General features: G+C 41.9%; 1 protein-coding gene across 2 annotated transcripts in view; it reads left to right on the forward strand.

Moving 5' to 3' along the window:
- Positions 1–21,941, forward strand: part of UPF2 (UPF2 regulator of nonsense transcripts homolog (yeast)) — a 53,265-nt gene that overhangs the window by 17,370 nt on the left and 13,954 nt on the right. For both annotated transcript variants that reach the window (XM_018553743.1, XM_018553744.1), the window contains exons 8-16: positions 418–503; positions 872–980; positions 6,617–6,730; positions 8,071–8,187; positions 12,844–13,029; positions 15,594–15,797; positions 16,102–16,377; positions 18,351–18,534; positions 19,987–20,132. In XM_018553743.1, coding sequence (XP_018409245.1) covers positions 418–503; positions 872–980; positions 6,617–6,730; positions 8,071–8,187; positions 12,844–13,029; positions 15,594–15,797; positions 16,102–16,377; positions 18,351–18,534; positions 19,987–20,132 — 1,422 coding nt within the window. The remainder of the gene's footprint in view (positions 1–417; positions 504–871; positions 981–6,616; positions 6,731–8,070; positions 8,188–12,843; positions 13,030–15,593; positions 15,798–16,101; positions 16,378–18,350; positions 18,535–19,986; positions 20,133–21,941) is intronic.

Consider the following 21,941-nt stretch of genomic DNA (forward strand, 5'->3'; position numbering starts at 1 on the left):
CCCACTGTTGTGGAACTAAAAGTCGCATGAAGCATTGGCATTGCAAGATTCTGACTGCCACAGGCATAACTCTGAGGCAAAGATATGATGGGATTGGTAGTTTCACCACAGCTGGAGTGCTGAGTTTGCCTACTCCTGCTCTAAGCATAAGCTATGTTATTACCCAGTAATTAATGTATCTACTTTGTTTTCTACATTGATTGGTTTTTCTTTGATGCTGTTACCTCCCTCAACCAGAATTTAGATTTTAGGGTTTTCATATTACTTTGTGTTATTTTGGTTCTACTTTTGAAGAAAAAATTAAAAGATTGTATTCACATATTTTGGCTAGCCTTCATGCTTTTTAGAGAAACATGATTGCCCAGAAAGGCTTCACGAGTTCAACAAACCATGATGTGGTTTCTTGTTCAATTTCAGGCTGCAATGGATTTCTGCATGAATATGAACACCAAAGCAAACCGAAGGAAACTGGTTCGAGCGCTTTTTATTGTTCCTAGACAAAGGTAATATTAAGTAAAAAATATGTAAGTTTAGCATGTCCTATACATTGTCTAAAATAACACCCTCCTGGCTGTGCTGTCTGGCAGAGGTGTATGAAATACAAACTATGAGATCTAAAGTATAAGGGCCAGAAAAGAAACCCTATGGAGCTGCATATTTTGCACAAACTTACACTGGATGGGGAAAATGTTTACATCTTAAATTGTTATTGTTCTGACAATCTGCTTTCTAAATTTTAAGTTTACACTTCCTATATCAAGTTTAATTTTGACTGGGGTGGCTGAAAAGTTTGCGGAAACATTTCATGTTTTGTACTTTTGATATACTTGATGATTAAAATGTTTGATACACCCCTCTTCTATTTCATTAGATTGGATCTGTTGCCATTTTATGCCCGATTGGTTGCTACATTGCACCCATGTATGTCGGATGTGGCAGAAGACCTTTGTTCTATGTTAAAAGGGGACTTTAGATTCCATGTAAGTTGTTTTTGTTTTTTTTTTCTTTTCAGTTTATGATTACAGTATGTGTTCTATACAGTTGGGGATTTGTGGGAGGTTAGTCAGACATGAGCTGATAGTGAGGAGGGGGGGCATTAATGTCACTATTCACTATGCTGTAGCTTCAGGTTATTCCACATACATTCAAACATTGCGTTTTACTAAATGTATTGAAAATGGGAAAACCCATTTGATCTGTGGGGTTTGTTTTTCGGTTAACCTTTTTTATGTTTACAGGCTGGCAGCAAATGGAAAAAAAACTGGTATTTTAGTGAGCGTAAATTTGGCATCAATATTTTATATTAACTTTCTCCGTTTTTTTATTTTCCTGTGCTTCCATTTTTTCCCCGTAATTGTGTTAATATAGAGCGTTTCAAATTAGCCAGCAGAGGGAGCTTTGTATTAGCCTTTGCCTCACTTAACTTCTCTCAAAGTGCAATGAAAGGCTACTGTATAACAGTCTAAACCAGTACCAAATCCATTTACTATGTGATGCACAAATTTCATTAAGTGAACAAACTTATTTTACCTCTCTTGACTGAGCCAAATTCTCTATTTGTGTCACATGCTCCCCCTTCCAAAATCTGCAGTTAATAGTGGAAGCAACAGAGGAAGTGCTGTTAATCCAGAAAGCGGTGATCAGGACTAGGTGTGCCCAGGTGTTTAATGACAAGCTACAGTCTTGTGAATCAGCAGTGACAATGCATCATTCCCGCACTGTCCCAGCAATAAAATAGAAGAACATTGATAACCTCTTTTTGTTTTCCATTGAGAGAAGCAGGAACTTACTCATTTGGCTCACACTGCTGCCTACAGGAGGATTGGACACTTGCAAACAAGGCCAGCCCAAGATTACCCCCTCTTATTACCAGAATGCCTCAGTTTTTGGCTATTGTCCTAGGAGGATGGACTGGGGCTGGATGCGGCCTTATGACAATGGTTTCCACATTAGGTGCTTTCTAGACTCCATTCTGGTAACAAGTTGGCCATGGAGCTCTTTCCAGGTCCAGAGCCGTTGGCGATTGCCTCAGTACTTGCCCTGCCCTTGAACTCACTCTGCGAGTAGGCTAATCGGGCTGACCTGCCTCGCTTTTCCTTGGTTTCTACTGCAGAAGGGGTTCAAACTGAGCGACTAAGCACTGACATCTGCTGGGTGGAGTGCTGCATGCGCACTCTCCATGCCGTTTACCGCCACTGTCGAGGAAGCATCTCCCCGCTATTCTACATTGTTTGCCAAGAGCCTTGTGGAAATCCCATCATTGGTCCATTTTGGCTGCCCGGCAACATTAATCATGGTCACCTCCAGACGTGCGACCACCACCCGCTATAACCTTCTTTCTTCTGTGGACATCAAGGACCCGTTTCTGCATGTTCTCATCTTTCCAGTGAACCAGCATTTCCTGCGCCATGCTGTGCATCCCCTGTACTTTCGGTTCATTCTCCTACTATTTTAGTGTTCAAGGTGCTGGCCCTAGTACTAGCCATGCTGCACTCCCATGACATCCCCATTGTGGGTACTTGGACCTCCTTTTTTAAGGAACAGTTGGCACACGCTTTGATGGCAATGTGGCCTTGGCTTTCTCGACATTTCAACAATTCAGATGGATCCTAAACCTTTGCAAATAGTAGCTTAAACAGAATTCTTATTTGGAGTATCTGGGTCTAGTCCTAGGCACAGTTCAAGCCTAGAGTATTTCTCTCTCAGGAGAAACTTCAAACTCTCCGATGCCAGACTCATGCTCTCCAGTTCAGGAATCACTTGACTCTACTTTTGCATGAGCGGCTGGGTCTAATGGTAACCTACTTTGAGGTAGTCCCATTAGCCCAGTTTCACTCCTGGAATGCAATATTCTGTTGTCCTGGCACAAGTCAATCCAGTCCCTGGACAGACATATTTTTTTTTGGTGCTGTGGTCCAGATTATCCCTAACATGGTGGCTTAAAAAAATAAAGCTCTGGAAGAATCAGGGAAGTCCTTTCTTCCAGTCTAATGGAAGATCCTTATGACAGATGCCAACCTGTTGGGCTGGTGAGTCCTGGGCACTTGGTCGTCATTGAAAACTCTCCTCTTAATCAACATCCTTGAGCTTCAGGCGATTTGTCTGTCTCGCTGCATTGGACCATCATACTGGAGGATCTCTCGATCAGGATCCACATTGCCACAGAAGTGGCATACATCAACCATCAGGGAGGTAGTGGAAGCGGCAGACTTACCCCAGCAAAAGACGTACCACTGGGTCCTGTTCTGGGCACAACATCATGTTCCACCCTTCTTCTGTTTACATCCCAGGCATGGACTATTGGCAGGCAGACTTTCTCTACCAGCGGCATCTGGACTGGGGCGATTGGTCCTTATACCCAAAGGTGTTCCTGGTCCTGTGTCAGAGGTGGGGGATGCTGCATGTGGACCTTCTGGCCTCCTAGGTGCAGCAACAAACTAGACAGGTTTGTTGATGGGCGCAGGGATTGTCTTGCATAAGCAGTAGAGGCTCACCCTAATCTATGCTTTTCTTTCCCTAAAACTTGTTCCTTGCCTGTTGCTCTTTAAGGGTTCATGCATGTCACAGTGTGCATGTTATAGTGGATATAATTCACACAGGCAGTCAGCCCTCCCTTGGACTTCACCTTTCAATGTTATGGTTGTTCTACAGTGCACCGCAGCACATGTATGCAATGTACACCAGTGGGCATGCGTTACGCGCACTTTAGTGAGCGTCTGCTTTTTTTTTTTTTTTCATTTTTTTTTGTTTTTTTTTTGTTACAACAAATGTTTGATTTGATTAGTATTTTTTATGTACATGAAATACACAAAGTTCCAGCTTTAATATTATGGGAAAAGTTTAAAAAACTTCAAAAGGATTTTCAGTCCTTTTTAAAAATTATCCATGTGTCCTTGAAAGAGAATTATGGGGTAAGTGTTTTTCCCCATAGTTCTCTTTAGGGTCACGGGAGGACATATACTAACCTCCTCCCATGACCCAAAGCTCAGTATATCGCGGGGTATACATTGCCCATGATATACTGAGAGCACCCTAGCCAGGACCGATCCCGACAATACTGTCTTGATCCACCCAGCTGCGTGAGTGACAGCTGGCTCTGCCTATCTAGAGGCCAAGCCAGCTGTGCCCGCCCCCTCCCCGTCCGTTCCTCCACTCAGCGCTGGGGGGATCAGAGAGGGGAGGGGGAATCCCTGCATGGAGAGGTGACTGACAGTCATTGCTTACTGCAGGGAGACAATCAAGAAGTGAGTGGATCAGCAGCATGTTTCTGCTCACTTCCCGATCGATCGAGCCGACCTCTGACAGCTTCTTTGTCACAGGTCGGCTCTAACTATGTGGATGAGTGGAAATCGCCCGCCTCATAGTTCTCAAGTATGTTGGTCAAAAAAATTATATTTGGGGTACAAATCTTACTACTTAATACTGCCTTTTTTATTTGATTATGGTCAGGAATTTTAAATAATAATGCTTCCATCTCAGTTGGATATCAACATATTCATTTTATGCTGAAAGAAGCCTGTTCACAGAATTTAAATAAGTCATCAGAGCAGTAGCACTGCCCATTTAATCTTACTGATTGGCTGCAAAGCAAGCTTCCCTGCTGTTCTGTCTTGTTAAGAAAAGAAAGCGTCACAGCCTAGCACAATAAATTATATAAAACCAGGGGAAAGTGTAAAATGACTTAAGTTGCACTCACAGTGACAAAAAAGTAGCTATACACTAGGAAACTTGTATTTAGGGCCGGCAGCAACACTGTCTTCTCTAAGACTGTGACAAACCTGTTCTGGGGAGACGCTGGTCTGACAAGTAAAACCAGAAGAACCCAGAGAACTACCAGCCCCTGATCGTGTAGGTCAATAAAAACATTAAATGAATAAATAAAATGCACTCACACTTAGTAAAGTATACTGGAGCCATGTCAAATAGTTGCTGATAGCAGGGGATCCCCACATACTCTTCCTCTGTGCTGATCTCCGGGAGTGTAGCAGTCACAGCAGTGGAATAGTTCTGCCCTCAGGATGTAAAGGAGCCGGTAGAAGAAGCACTGTGGCTATCACTGGAAGGCGGCAGCTGATTTGCAAAGATAAAAATTTGGGCTGCACCGACACGTATCGTTCGTAAAATAGTACTTTGGCAAAGTGCCGAAAGTACAATTTTTCTGGCCGAAAATGTGATGCATCCATGGTTTCTCTCCGCCTCGCTGGGCGCTGCTCTGTCCACTCTGACGCAGCTGATGAAGCAGCATCCAGCGGGAGGAGAGAAACCATGAAGAGGCCGAGCGAAGTGGGGGGCAAGATCGCTGTCAGCGGCGATGTCGCAGGAGGGTGAGCAGGGCGGTGTGGGAGGAGAGCTCGGCCTCCTGTGACATCGCCGCTGATAGTGTTCTTCTCCTCACTCCGCTCACTGTGACAGTGAGTCAGGATAGAAAGCAGTTACAAGCACGAACAGCTGATTGCTGTGTGGTTTGTTAATTTATTGAGGAGATAGTCTGTTTACTGTGGCCGCAATTATGAATGAACAGGAAGTGCTTGACATCACTTCCTGTTCATTCATGATTGTGGACATAGTAACTCATTGAGGGGAATTTATCAAAGCTTGAGCAGACAAAATCTGGACCAGTTGCCCATGGCACCAAATTAGGTTCTTCAGTTTGTTCAGTTAAGATTTGGAAATGAAAGATAGAAGCTGATTGGTTGCCATGCACAACTGGTCCAGATTTTGTCTGCTCCAGTTTTGATAAATTCCCCTCATGCTATTTCCACAATTTATAAAGGAACAGGGACACTCGGTATAGAGGCTTCCTGTTCACTTATAACAGGGGCTGCAGAAAAAGAGATTGAGGACTCTGTTCTCTATCTCCTTTATCTATTTCAAAAGGGAAATATCAGTGGTATGTTTAGACCCCTAATATTTCCCCAGAGTTCCCGACAGTAAAGTAAAAAAAAAAAAAAAGAGGAAACATCTTAAAGGAGAACTATGAGGTGAGTGCTTTTCACTCATCCTCATAGTTCTAGCCGACCTGTGACAATGAAACTGTCACAGGTCGGCTCAGTAGATCGGGAGGTGAGCGAACACATACCGGCGTTCGGTCACTTCTCGAGCGAGCCGTGACAGGGGAGGGACTGGATTCTGCCCAGTCCGATCCTCCAGCGCCAGACTGGCGGACCGGATGGGGGAGGGGGCGGGTACAGCTGGCTCTGCCTCTAGATAGGCAGAGCCAGCTGTCACTCACGCAGCTGGGCGGATCCTGACATAATTGTCGGGATCCGCTTCAGCTGCGGCATCTCAGTATACCTTGAGCTGTAGCTCGCGGTATACTGCGGCGTCTCGGTATACCTTGAGCTGTAGCTCACGTTATACTCAGCTCAGGGTGACAAGAGGACGCTAGTTTGTGTCCTCCCGTTACCCTAAGGAGAACTATGGGGAAAAGCCCTAACCCCATAGTTCTCCTTTAAGGTTAGAAGAAAAAAATCCGTTTCGGCCTGACAATTTTTTTTTTTTTTCTTGGTTTTTGTCTGAAAATTCTATTTTGGTGCACCTATAATAAAGATCTGTACATTCATATTAGTTGTTACATGTGTCTGAAACTTATGAAATTTGTTGCATGTTTCCTTAGGTAAGGAAAAAGGATCAGATAAATATTGAAACGAAGAACAAAACCGTGAGATTCATTGGAGAGCTTACCAAGTTTAAAATGTTCAGTAAAACAGACACTCTGCATTGTTTAAAGGTTTGTATTCTTTTGTAGTTTATGCTGTTTTGTATTGTATTCATTGCTGTGAATTATGCTTGCGTGACAGTCATGTTACTTAATTTTATTGAATGTATTCAGTTTAACAAATCCATTGCATTAACCTGTTTTTACAATGTCTTACTGTCTGGATTTCCTAGTTAAAAAAGAACTCTAGTCTAATTTTCTTTATAAGTAGGATTTTAGGTTGGATATTTTTTTTTTTATAAACTGACTTTGATTGCAATGTTACAGCTTCTGATACTGCAGCATCATCTAATACTAAGTCAAGTGCTTGGTGTCTGAAAATGGTGTGTCCTACTATATTAGATTGATTTTAAAGTACAGCTTTCAAAATGGGGAAGCATTTAGTTGCATGTTGGGAACTGGAATTTCTTTTTCTGACATGAGCTGTTACACGCAAAGAAGGATTACCCCACACACAAGTTCTATTATTTTTGGTCTGTTTAAATATACCACTGTTTCAAAATTATATGTGTGTGTATAGATATATATGTGTGTGTGTGTGTGTGTGTGTGTGTGTGTATTAGATTATATATATATATATATAATCTATCACACACACACACGCATATACACACACGTGTATATATATATATATATATCTATCTATCACAACCTGATTGTGCACAAACAAAAGTTGGAATACAGCCCATCCCTCTGCTAATAGTGCTCCCTTGTTTAATAGGGCCGCACCTGTTGTTAGTACCTCCTTCACTTTTACTTGTAGAAAACTGTGTGGCATGTGACAAGGAAACTACGTGCGCACGCCTTCCATACACTGCGCGATTCTCGTACGATCGTGGGATTTCCCGCGATTCTCGTACGAGAATCGTGCAGTGTATGGGCACCTTAAAGCAACCCTGTGGGGAAAAGAATGCCCAGCTCAAAGTGCAAAACTAGAGGAGAAATCTATTTCCTTGCCTTTCCTTTTTGCCGCCAAATGTTGATCTGTTTCATAAAAAAATCTTTCTCGGAATTCTATTGAGAATCTGACACTTCTGGGGGTGTCGATCTCCTGTGTGTCCTGCTGTGCTCAGTGATTCCTCCCACTGACCGGGGGACAAAGACGAGCAAGGCACGCAACTCCCAGTAGTGTCTGGTTCTCAATGGACTTTACAGGAAGATCCCACTGTAAAAGAGCAGCGTTTGGATGCACGAGCAAAAAGCGTAATGGCTCTCTTCTTTTGCAGGACCTGTTGAGACATTTTTTTATGAAGTCTACATTGTGCATGGTCTTTGGTAGAAATTATTTTTGAAATAAAAGTGAACGTTAGTGTTTTACAATTTTCTCTGTTGTATACATTTAATGTCTGCAGATGCTGTTGTCAGACTTTTCACATCACCACATTGAGATGGCCTGCACCCTGCTTGAAACCTGTGGACGGTTCCTCTTCAGGTCTCCAGACTCGCACTTGCGTACCAGTGTTCTGTTGGTAAGCGTGGATATCCTATTTGACTTTCAGTGTGTTTTGTAAAGAGCTAGTGCACAAATCTACAATGTATTTCATGAATATGCAATATGGGGATATTAACCTGAACCCGTACATTGTAAGTAGTAGTAAGACCTGTTTATGACGGGTACAAAACAGTACGTACATTCAGGCATATGGACTGGTTATTAGCTGGAATGCCAATTCATATGTAGCTCCATCGCTGGCTTATTGGTGATGATGCAAGATACAAAAAGAAAAGCATAACGGCATCCTCTTTGTAAAATAGTAATGCTATCAGACCACATGCTTTTTATTACAATGCTGCTTGTAGCACAATTGGAGGACCCCAATGCAGATCAAGAATGCTAGCTCCTTAAAGAAGAAATCCAAGCAGAATTTTTCTTAACCCTTGCAGCGGGGCTTCTCCATCACTGCATGCGTAAGTGCTGCTTTTCTTCTAGGGCCTAAAATAAAAGTTATACACTCCTCGCAGTTGGCTGGCTGTTAGACCAGTCCCTTCAGCCCCCCCCCACGTGTATAAGATGTGAGGACTCCAACGGACATTCCATCGCTGGAGCAGAGGAGGGAGCAGGCGGCAGGGACTGGTCTAACAGCCAGCTGATTGCGAAGTTCAGGTGAGTATAACTTTTTTTTTTTTTCCCTAGACAAAGAGCACTTAACCCTTGCAGTATGGAATAGCCCCACTGCAAGAGTTAATAATAATTATGCTCAGAGTTGTTCTTTAAAAGCTCAGCTCCCTCATTAGAATATGTTCACCCTAACATTTGTCCCGCTACCCTTTTTATAAAGGTGAGGTATTCTGGTGTCTATTTTATACCCTCATCCCTCAAGTTCTTTTCCTCAGCTGGATTGCTTATTCTAGTTATCACCTGTATCTACATGACACACAATATTTATAAAATTCTGTCTTAAAGAATGTGTTTAGTATCCTTTGGTTGCTCAAGTACAGTCTTGTCAGTCTTCAGACAGGTAGATGTGATATTTAACCACCTCCCGTCCACCGAACGTTCAGAAACGGCCGGTCAGGAGTCTTCAAGGATGCAAGTGGCTGTCTTTAAACGTCCTTCGTGCTCGAGCACGCCCCCTGGTGCTCACGAGCGGGAAACCACCAGAATTTGAAACAGCCAGCGATCGCTGTTTACATACAAGCGGTCCGGCGTCTGTAAAAACGCCCAATTGCTTGTATGATACATCTCTCTGTGTGCCATCCCCCCCTCCTTACCTCTACTCGCCGTCCCTGCGATCCCGGGCGTCCGATCTGGGACTGGCAATGTGGCTCCGTGCACTGAGAATGGAGGGAGATTAGTACACAATCTCCCTTCGCTCTACTCCCTGGTCTCTAAATGCAGGAAGTGATGTTTACATACAGAAACCGGAGAGAAGATGGTGAAGCAGATCTGTGCTTCATCAGATTCTCTGGGGGTCCCAAGGTGACATTGGGGGTCTTGGAGATCCCTGATGTCTCAATAAAGGGGACCTGTCACTGTAATGTGATATCACAGAGGGGGATTCTTATCCCCCTCTGTGATAACAATAAAGTTAAGTGTAAAAAAAAAAAAAAAAATTGGTTACAAAAGAAATAAAAAATCTACACACACAAAAAACCCACAACATTTTTGTAAAGTCCCCCACCCCCACATAGATGCGCAAAAATGCTTAGATGTGCCTACACGCAAAAAACGACGATTGCGCCCATTACGCCGCACTTGTTACATATAATTGCGAATGTCGGAGTGAGAAAAAAATAATTCAAGGGCCATCAATCACTGTCACAACTAAACTGATGAGCGGTAAAATCTTTTAAAGCGTCCCCTATGGCCAATTTTGGGTGTGGTAGTTTTTTGGCAATTTCGCGGGCGTGCCCAATTTTAAGGCTTGACATGTTTGGTGTCTATTTACCCAACGTCACTCCGTCTTTTATATTTTAACAAAAAATTGGGGTGATTTGATAAATGTTTCGATAAATGTTTCCTAACATAATAAAGAGAAAACTGGGTTTTTTTTAATTTTCTGTAATTTTTGTTTATATAGTAAAAAATAAAACCCCCAGTGGTGATTAAATACCACCGAAAGAAAGCTCTATCTGTCCCCAAACAATTGTATAAAATTTCAGTACAGCGTTGCATGACGGAATAAATGTCAAAGTACCGCAGCGCTGAATACTGAAAAATGGCCTGGACAGGAAGGGGGTGTAAACACCGCGGTCAGCAAGTGGTTAAACGTGTCATCACTGTGTCTCCTTTGTTGAGGTCAATGGTGCTATAAACAGAACTGCTGAAGATAAGAGATAAGCCTGAGTGTTTCCCCTCCACTGACCTGAAAAATAGGTTTTCCGTAACGTGCATTTGTTCATGTGTTGCAACCCAGACAAAGGTTGAAGCAGGATTGTTACTGAAGGAATTCTGTCTTTTACTTCTGATTTCATTCAGGGGTGGCCAGCCAATGGATAGGGATTCCAAAGTTAGCAGTACTATACAAGTTTACCATTCACTGGGTCTGTTGGAGTCGCAAGCTTTTGACATCCTGGTTCAGCATTTAATAAATTGTTTTTCATTTCTAAATGTGTTTTTTTTTTTTTTTTTTTTTCTGGAAGCGTCCCTTTTAAGAGGGGGGGGAAAAAAAGAACATATTGCTTTAAAATTTCATTTAAGGGCTTATATAAGTAACAGTGGAATGTGAAGGTGTGTACTAGTGCTGCAGTATGTCCATAAAGTCACGTAAACCTGCACAATCCAGTCATGTGAATCTGTTTTAAAAACAACCATTTGCAACTGGTCTTATGTAAGAATCTGAAAACTCCGCAGGGCTATTCACAAAAGGGTGAAGAGTTTGGAGAAGGCAGGAGAAGTGAATAATCTAGGACAACATAGCTGAACTGGAAAAGTTATCAAATTCAGCTCACTTTCCAGTTCAGCTATGTTGTCCTAGATTGGTCACTTATCCTGTCTTCTCCAAACGCGTCACCCTTTTGTGACTAGCCCTGTCAATCTTACATTTGACATTTCTGCAGGCTTCATTGTAAAAGGTTTACATTTTAGTATTTTATATCCCTTTACTGTACTGTGTCAGAGCCTGAGTCTTCAGCCTGCTATCCCAATGTTAGTGCTTACAGGTGCTGCTTTGTAAACTGCCTGACTTTATACACTGCCTTCCACTTTCTGATTGTGCTTAACCAAATAAAATTAAAGGGCCCTTTAGTGTGTTATGTACACTGGGAGACAGTATGCAATGCGATCAGGCAATAGATAAATCATCAACTATGAGATTTAGGGTAACCTTTAATTTCCAAATCTGAAGCCAAATGGTCAGAAAGGTGAAGTATATAAAGTCACAAATGTAAATCTTTAGCTTTTTAATTATTTAAAGTGTATTTCCACTTTCACAGCCAAATTGGAATAACACCTATTTTATATTTGTTACATGTTCCCATTCACATACCATAAGAAAAAAAAGTTTCTTGTAGTTGAAATTGCTTATACTTGAATTAGGGTTTCTACTTGGCTTCTATTTTCGGTGTGATTATGAATCCCTGCATAAGGAGCTTGCGATGATCTGCAGCAGGAATCCCTAATCTGCAGGTTTACAAGTGGCAGCTGTCACCCATTCAAGTTAATGATCGGATGACAGCTGCTGCATGTAAACGCCGACTCATAATGTTATTGCGTGTGATACGATAACATGCGGTTAGGAATAAATCACTATCCCTGGAAGCATCAATATTTTATTTTTATTGCAGACAATGCCTAAGGCAGTCGTTCTCAACCTGTGGGTCGTGACCCAAAAGTGGGTCGCAACCCACAGTTGAGGGGGTCCCCACATGCCTTGTGCTGCTCTAGGTAAAGCTGCCCATACACCTTACAATTATCTGCAGATTTTCTGTGGTCAGATGGAAAAGGTGCAACAGATTCTTCCATCTACACTTAACTGTGTGGATGGAGTAATCTCCACCTGGGCCAATCTGTTGCACTTTTTCCATCTGACCACAGAAAATCTGCAGATAATTGTAAGGTGTATGGGCACCTTTAAGATGCTCCTCAGCCTCCTCCTAGGGCGCCAGTGTCAGTTCTCCTAGATGGCGCTGCAGCGACCAGAGAGGATCAGAGAGAGGGGAGCAGGCAGGAGTGAGGGGAGGTGAGTGCTTGATCACCACAGAGCCTGCACTGGACGCCACCAGAAAGTCCCACTAGCCACCTGAGAGCCCGCATAGATACTGGTATTGGTGCATTCCTAAATTTTACAGTTGGGGGTCACCACAACTTGGCAATTGTTAGCAAGGGGTCCCGGCCCTAGAAAGGTTGAGAACCACTGGCCTAAGGTGTCATAAATAATCCTAAATATGCAAAGCATTACTCTATCATTGTGAAAATATACAGATCATTTCAGAAACTACAACCTTCACATCTGTAAACATACTTCATGGTGCCTTCTTGTTACTTTTTAATTTTCTGTGAAATATAGCAAACACTCTACAGACATTTACTGGCATTCACTGTATTTCATTGGTATGGAGTTTTTTCCACTTAGAATTTAGTGGTAATAATGTATGAAAGCATGTTAGCTGTTTTTGTAAACTTCTTCTAGTTTAGTTCTTGAGTTTTCACTTTTGTCATGTCTGTGCATCTGTAAACTGTTTAGGAACAAATGATGCGCAAGAAGCAAGCCATGCACTTGGATGCAAGATATGTAACAATGGTGGAAAATGCCTACTATTATTGCAACCCACCCCCTGCTGAAAAGACTGTGAGAAAGAAGCGACCACCTCTGCAAGAATACATTCGAAAGTTGCTGTATAAGGACCTCTCCAAGGTCACAACTGAGAAGGTTAGTTGAACTCTCTGTCCTGTATAGAGAAAGGTGTATTTCCTTGTTCATGGTATCCTTTTCTTTAGCTTTTGTAAAATGACTTTTTTTTTCCCCCTAATAAAGGCACTGCACTTCAGTAAGGGTTCTGGTATATTTTTAGGTTTTCAGGTAATACTGCCAGCCTTTACCACATCTTTAGGACAGTTTCATAAAGTCATTCTGTAATAGCTTAAATATTGTCTATGAGAATAATACTGCGGAAGTACAGATAAGTTCTTGTGGTGGTCTTCATTTTCCATGGGTAGAGCTCAGTCCCTTGGAATAAGGGTCCTCCATTTCTGTGTAAGTCTACACTAAACCCCACACCTTGCCATTCAGATGTCAAATTCTAGAGCCCCCAGTGGCCGGCAGGGGCATTGGCCTTTGACCGTTATCTCGGGGGAGGTTCTAAAAGAGGGGTAGCCAAACTCCGGCCCCCCAGCTGTGGTGAAACTACAAATCCCATGATGCATCTCTCTCCGGGGGTCATGTCTGTGAGAATCTTGCAATGCCTCATGGGATTTGTAGTTCCACCACAGCTGGAGGGCTGGAGTTTGGCCACCCCTGTTCTACAGCCTGGAGGGGGCAGGATTTAGTGCCAACTTGCATAATCTGGTCTAGTGCGCAACCTGGGATGCTAATCACAGACACAGAAATCAGTTTGAAGACTAACACAGGAACATGTGAGCAGCACACGGTACATTCATGTAAGCAGTATTGTTACATTTAGATCAGGGATAGCTAAACGTTGGCCTTCTAGCTGTGGTGAAACTACAAAGCATATCATGCAGTTGCATCTGGGAGTCATGCCTGTGGTTGCCTTTTAGTATCTTGTAGAGCCTTATGGAACTTCCACAACAGCTCGAGGGCTGAAGTTTACATACCCCCACCTTTGACAATTGTAAGGCTGTGATCATCAAGATATGATTTTAATACAGACTGAAAGATGAAATATCAGATTTGATGTATTCATCTCACATGATTAACTTTATGATCTAGTATTTGTGGTTCTTTTTCTTCGGGGGGGGGTCCTTTTCCAAGATCCCAGCATTCACCTGTAATTGCCAGAGTACCCCAAGTGCTGTTTGACTTTAATTGTACCAAGAAATGTTCAGTAATATGATGGTGGCTTTCTATTTCACATTATGCGTAGGCAGCTGATTAGCAACAGAATTATTCAGAAAGCTGTGCACTGCTAATTTGGTCTAAGTTCATTATTATGGAGATTTATTCTAATCATTTTCCCACTCTTTAACTTTTGCAATATTTTGCATTGTAATGCACAAAAACTGTCCTATTACAAATGAATACAATTAAATACTAGCGTTGCTAATGCCGTATTAATAATTTGTATGAATTGTTTTCTCAAGCTGCAGTATTAAAATATCATCCACGTTCTTTATGAAGAGAGATTCCTCCTTGGTTCCCTGTTTCCTTCTGTAACTGAAGTTTTCAGACATAGGAAGCGGGAAGAAAATAACATAACTGAGTGGTAGGGAAAAGATAATACGAATGTGTATTTGCATACTACTACTGATGAATATTTTGATGAATGTCCGTTATACTGTTTTTCAGCATAAGGTTCATTTTAAAAGGATTCTGAAAGGATAGATGGATAGATAGATAGATAGATTATCACACTAAAAATCAGCATGCTGACATAAAATCATATTACATTCATTAAACAAACATATTTTTAATTTACTTACAAATAAAGTTCATCTACTTCCTGGTTCATTTTGGCACAAATGAAGTAATCGTGCCCAAGCATTGCATCCTGGGAAGGTACATCAGCAGAGCATTACAGAGAAATGTGCTCTGTAATCTCATGAGATCTTGGAAAGGCATTTTCCTCTCCTGAGATGATCTGCATGGTCACATGTGCCAGAGTTCCAGGAAGTAAACGTGTATGACTGTCTAAGTATGTGTTTTATAGATTGTCATTACTAAACATTTCTAAAGGTTATTTTAAAGGTATGGGTTCCTCTTTAACAGTTTTTTTTGGTCTTTCCTTTTGCAAGCCCTTGTTAATTTTTTCTTAATTACTGTTTCATATGTTCACGTTACTGTTGGTAAGAAAGACACAGCATTCAATTGTCTATGGTAATGGCTGTCAATGCTTTCCTGATGTGTGGGCCATAGCTTTGGATGCTGGGAAGGCATCCTCTTTAACATGGCCATGTTCCTTCATCCTTCAGTGTGTGCTTTCCACACGTGAATAATAATGTAGAGAACTGAACCTTCTAAATTGTGGCTCTAAATATCAGGCAAAACACAAGCATAATTGTATTGGATGTCTGGTGTTTGTGTTTTTTGTTTTTTTTTGTTAAGCCCTCTCAAAAATGATTTATTTATTTTATTCAACGTGTTTTGAAATGATTACTATATTGCTTTGAATTACCAGATTGTAATATGTATGAATCATGCCATTGCTATGAGTTTCTCTTTATGCTTCTTTGTTTTTTTAGCCTTCATTGTTCACACCTGATGAGTAATGTTTTTATATAATCTGGCTCCGCTCTTATAATTTATCTACTTCTTAGGTCTTACGGCAGATGAGGAAGTTGTCTTGGCAGGATCCTGAGGTGAAAGAATATGTCATCTGCAGCATGATCAACATTTGGAATGTGAAATACAACAGCATCCATTGTGTGGCTAACCTCTTGGCAGGCTTGGTGCTTTATCAGGAGGATGTTGGAATTCATGTGGTAGATGGTGTGCTGGAAGATATACGTCTAGGGATGGAGGTATAATAACATACTTTATCTGAAGCAGTGTTCCTGTCCAATGCAGGGGATTTTAATTGCTTTCTAATTAAGTTGAAACCATAACAGGTTATCCAGAAGTATTTGTTTGGTCTCGGCTGATCAGAAAGTAACTTATTTTTAATGGCTCATTTCCATGTTTGTATTCACCAAATAAGTTTACAATTGAGATGATTGAACTGGTGAATTCCTGCAGTTAAAATAACATTTTTGTCCATCTCTGTTTGCAGTAACAGAAGTGTTAGATGTGGTAATGCTGACTCAAATATACTTTTTTTCTAACTAGGTAAATCAGCCAAAGTTTAACCAGCGCCGGATAAGCAGTGCAAAATTTCTTGGAGAACTTTATAACTATAGAATGGTTGAATCTGCAGTTATTTTCCGCATACTTTTTTCCTTCATATCGTTTGGTGTGAACTGCGATGGTACTGCCAGTCCTCTCGATCCTCCTGAGCACTTATTTCGCATTCGATTAGTCTGCACCATTCTTGATACCTGTGGGCAGTACTTTGACCGAGGCTCTAGCAAACGCAAACTTGATTGCTTCCTGGTTTATTTTCAGGTAGGACAAATGATTGTATAAAACGTGAATAATAATGTAGAAAACTGAACTTTCTTTGACTGATAAAGCAATAATATCTGAAAATATTTCCCTGTTTTAAAAGTCCAGTCAGAGTTAAAGTGCAATTAAACCTTTAGGGTTTTTTTTTGCATATATCAACTGCTAGCAAGCAGTAGATATATGCAAAAACATTTTTAAAAAAAGCTTACCTGTGTCTCCACTGCGCAATCCCGTCCGAAGTTCTGAAGATTCTCGGGCGGCCACGAAGGATCATGGGGCGGGCGTATGCGCAGTAGAGATCTTTGGCCGGGAGAAGAGGAGAGACACAGTGCAAGTCAATGCAGGCAGCGTGCACCTGCACAGACTCTGTGGGACACAGAAGATACAGCAGTCGGCGCTAGATCAGAGACTGACACCAGCGTTGGAGAGACTACTGGAAAGAAGATGATCAGATCAAGAGGCATCATGGGGGGGGGGAGAGAATGAGTTTAATGTCACTTTAAAGTGACACTAAATTCTGGAGTTAATCCTTTAAAAATGCATTCAAGTACCTTTCTACTATTACCAAATATGTATTTCATTTGTGTATCACTCGGCTGTAGATCCTTAAATTATCTCTGAATTGGTGCGGACACTGTCCTTCCTTCTGGAGGGTGGCTACATTTGTTCCCTATGGCCCCTGTGTGTCTTGTAAAGTAGCCACCGCTCCAAGCTCACTCCTCTGATGGACTACAATCTCATGTTTAGTTTGCTAATTTGTATTGCATTGGAATTTGTAGTCTATCACAGGAGCGAGCTTAGAGCGGTGGCTACCTTACAACACACCGGGACCAAGGGGAACAAAAGTAGCCACCCTCCAGAAGGAAGGACAGTGTCGGCATGAATTCAAAGATGATTTGAGCCAAGTGATAGACAAATCACATACAGTTTTGTTGATAAGGTACTTGAATGCATTTTAAGGTTTAACTCCTGAGTTTAGTGTCACTAAGTTTTATTTGCTTCTAGTTTGCCTTCCCTGGTTCACTGTGAGAAGCTCAGTGTACAGTGAAATCAGAGTATACAATTTCAGTCCAGGAGAGGAGGCTGAACAACTGTGCAAGGCTAAAGTTAAGCTTTAAAAATGTTGTCTTGAAATGCATCAATGAAGCACAGCCTTTCTGCTCAGTACTTCAACTTTACATTCAGGCAGTTGTTGTAGGACACCATTACATTCATTTTTGTCAGTGTTCTGGGAATTCTTATTACTTTCCCGCTTGTAAGGCAGAAGAGGTATTCAGAAATACACCCACTGTAGGTTCCTTGATGCCTCCCACATACCGAAAGCTTAAAATATTTATGCCAATACTGAGATGTTTGAATCTGCTGACCTGGGCAAATCAATCCTCTTGTAAAAAAACAAACTAAATCCAGGATATGCTCTGATGAGGGTTGTTCTGATGAGGGTTGTTTTGCTAGGCATCAGAAATCTGTGGTGCCTGCAGCAAGGAAGAACATGTATTTGAATGTGAAGTGGATCTGTCACTCCAGCAGCCTGATTGTCCCTGTCTATGCAGCCTTATCCCAGGTCATGCTAGTCAGTGACACTCCGGCACCTGCTGGTAGTACCGAACATTACCCACCCCATCTTGCCTCATGCACATTCCTGTTATGTAGTGAGGCAGCCTATCTAGTGATGGGCCAGTAGGAATGTGTAGGGGGAACCAGACAAATCTTGACACTATCAGGTTATATGGAAAACTTCAACTTAATACATTTGAATGAAGCATAGAGGCACTGGTAGGCTGCTCCAGGTAGGTGAAGGCAGCTCTGGGTGTCTGATTTGGTTCTTGATTGCAGATCTTTTTTTTTTCCCCTCTGTAGGTCACTTTAAAGTCCACAACATGGTCTCACATCTATCTATATGTTGTCTAAATATTGTTTCAGTACTGAAGAGAAAAGACTTATTTTCAACTACTTTATTATTTATTTTTTAGCGTTATGTCTGGTGGAAAAAAGGTCTGGATGTGTGGACTAAAGATTACCCATTCCCTATAGACATTGATTATATGATTAGTGACACACTGGAGCTGCTGAGACCAAAGATGAAGTTGTGTAACTCGCAAAGTGAAGCAATGCGGCAAGTGCTAGATTTGGAGCGAGAGTTTCTTGTAAAACTAGGTGAGCTTAGTCTGTTTATTTCTGTCATCTTAATGCTATAAGAGAGCATCAAGATTGACATTCCCTCCCATTTGAGATGGCACTTTATGGTGGTACAGTACATGAACATTTTAGTAATTCCTCTGTGATTCAAGGGCACTTGTAAGAGATTAGCTAAAATAAAAACCAACTTGTCAATGAACTACTCATTTTCAGCCATTGGAAAGTCACTGAACTAATAATGCTGTGCAGAAAGCACTGACGTTATGCTAAATTCAGAAAATCAATCGCTTCCCCCGGTTTTTCGTCATCCCATGCTGCTTGTTTTTTTGTTTTTAAAGGAGAACTATGGGGTCAGTGCTTTTCCCCATAGTTCTCCTACGGGTAACGGGAGGACACAAACTAGCGTCCTCCCGTCACCCAAAGCTCAGTATACCGCGAGCTACAGCTCGCAGTATACTGAGACGCCGAAACGGATCCCGACATTGCTGTCTGGATCCACCCAGCTGCGTGAATGACAGCTGGCTCTGCCTATCTGGAGGCAGAGCCAGCTGTACCCGCCCCGTCCGTTCCGCCAGTCAGCGCTGGAGGATCGGGGAGGGGGAATCCCTGCAGGGAGCTGTGAGCGAACGACTGTGTTCGCACACTTCCCGATCTACTGAGCCGACCTCTGACGGGTTCATTGTCACAGGTCGGCTCAGATTATGAGGCTGAGTGAAAATCACTTGCCTCCTAATTCTCCTTTTTTTTTAAGGCTTTTGGATAGAACTGCAGCCTGTTGTCTCATTGTTCCATGTTGTACTATTCCCATGCTCCAGACTGTTTAGGTGCAATGGACATTGGAGAGAATGGTACTAAAATAACCAAACACACTGTTTTGTGGTGTGTGGTTGTTTTTTTTTGGTGTGTGTTTGTTTTTTTTTTTATGCCTCGCTTAGATCGGAATACCTTTTTTTAAATTAAAGGTATTTGAGAAGAGGGGCATCCAAATGCACAAGTTGAATGCCAGGCTTGCTTAAAGACCTCCATGATGGCTCTATCGATCTGAGGGGTAGTGTTTGTTTGCCTCCCCCAGATCTTGATCAGAGCATCATTAGTTCTTTGAAAGAACTGTGTACTTAAAATTAAACCTTTGAAATGGCCTCCCCAAACAGACCCTAAGAAATGCCATAATTTTTTATCCTGATGCATTTCTGCTGCTTGTGGTCATTCATTGTCATTCCCTTTTTTATTAATTTAAAAAAAAAAAAGTGTACTCTGCTCTGCCCCCTGCAGCAGCCATTGTTCTTTCCTACTCTCTGTTGGCATTTTATTTTACTGTATAAATGCTGTAGAAGCAGGAAGGTGTGTGCTGACAATGATTACAAATACTTTTTCTGTTATTGGTATCCCTTTTTTTTAATACATTTTATTTGTTTACTTAAAAGTGTTACTCAAGTTCTGCTAACAATTTGACATCTTTTGATATACAAGGTCTTGTGACTGACAAGGATTCAAAACATTCCTTGACTGAAGGGGATGCACTGGAGGACGAGGATGATGAAGAAGAGGAAGAAGCTGGGGCAGAGACTGAAGAACAGTCTGGGAATGAAAGTGAAATGAACGAACCTGAAGAAGATGTTAGTAGATTTGTATTATTTATTACTACTTGGATTCACAATTAATTTTTCAAATAGATTACCTAATAGATTTGTTGCCAAAGCATACTGTGCTACTGCAAGGGAAATCAATCCCAGTCCACATAGCACCATTTGTCAGGAACATCAGCCTTGCCAAAGCTACATACTGATTTAGGTAAGGGCACAGGCTCCAGGAGTATCCTTTTGGAAGAAACTATTTTTATTGTCTAAAATGACAGCCTAGCACTGCAGCAGAATCACAATCCCTGGAAGCATTTCTCACATAAAGCTCTGATTTAAATAAGCAGGTGTGAAACGTCTCCAGGGTTTTTGTTTCTGTTGCTGTGTTATACAAAACCTTTACACAATAAAAAAACATCTGATTTAGCAAGATATACCAAGATCCTGTATTTTCAACTATCGGATGCCTTTTCTGAACTATTTTGTGCTTAAACACGCTTCAAGAGGAACTTTACCCACCAATTTAATGTCTTCCATTCCAAAACCGTTACTTTTTAAAGCCATGCCAACTGTCATGGTTGCCAGTGTGCTTATTTCAGCTCTCAAATTGCTGGTGTTAGACTTAATCACTTGTGCAGCACCATAGCAACTGCAATCCAAATAGATGATGAAACGGCAACCTCCTTGGCTGTAAAGGAAAGGAGGGTGTAGTTCCGCTTTAAGCCTTTTTCCTAACTTTAATTGGCCACCCAAGCATACTTGACAACTCCAACCACCTCTGGGGGTGCAGCCTGCAATCTGTATGCAGGAAATGGTACTGATTGTCTAAACAGGTAACCAGTCTGTATCACTGCCACACACAGGTCCTGTCTTATTTCTGAAGCTAAGCAAGGTGTGTGTGTGTTTAGTTCTGTATTTTGATTAGGAGAAGGATGGGAATAGGCTTGGCCAGCAAATTAGGTTTGGGTCCACATTAAAATGTGTTTCTAACACTGTTGGAATGTGTTTGCGAATGCGAAAAAATTTGGAGTTTTTTTTTTTTTAATTAGGGTTTGTGTACCCGGGCATACTTGGCTAGCATTCCCTGAGTTGCTTTTGCATTCAAAAGACCTTGTAGAGGGAAGCAAAGCAAACAAAGGCCTGTATGCATAAGCTCTTCACTACAGATTTGTGGGTGATTTACTTCACTAATTGACAAACTTTGCACGGATGACCGACATCATCCTCCCAGCAGAACCTCTCACTCTGACGCATGTTTGTAATTTGTTAGATTTGTCATGTATATTTGTAAGCTTGTTCCTTCTTTCTTTGTAAAACCCAAATTGGGTATTTTGCAATTTTAGTCCTCAATATTTTCTCTACCTAGTGTGTTATTGTTTTTGTATAGAATAGTCGCTTTATTGTAACTAGGGATGATGTAACATTTTCCTGCCAATAAATCGGCGCACCCTGGTTTCTTTCCTCCCCGCTGGGCGCTGCTCTGTGTCCCAGCGGGGAGGAGAGAAACTGTGATAGCCGGCCGAGCGCTGCAGGAGGAGAGCGCTGTGAGCGGCCGGCGTCTCCTCCCACACCGCTCACCCTCCTATCACAGTCCGGCAGAGCGGTGTTGGGGCGGAGACAGCCACACTGTCACAGGAGGCCGAGCTCTCCTCCCTTCACCGCTCGATCAGCCTCCTGTGACAGCGCGTCAGAGAGGAGAGCGAGAGCAAATACTCAGCAACAGTGATCGCTGAGTGTTTATACATAATTGAGGACATGGCATGTTGACTATATCCTCAATAATGAATGGGGAGAAATCTACATCACCTCCTGTTCATTCATAGTTGTAGTTATAGTAAACATACTCTG

The sequence above is a fragment of the Nanorana parkeri genome, unplaced genomic scaffold (genome assembly GCF_000935625.1).
Source record: "Nanorana parkeri isolate BGI_ZX_2015 unplaced genomic scaffold, ASM93562v1 scaffold128, whole genome shotgun sequence".
Lineage (NCBI taxonomy): Eukaryota > Metazoa > Chordata > Amphibia > Anura > Dicroglossidae > Nanorana > Nanorana parkeri.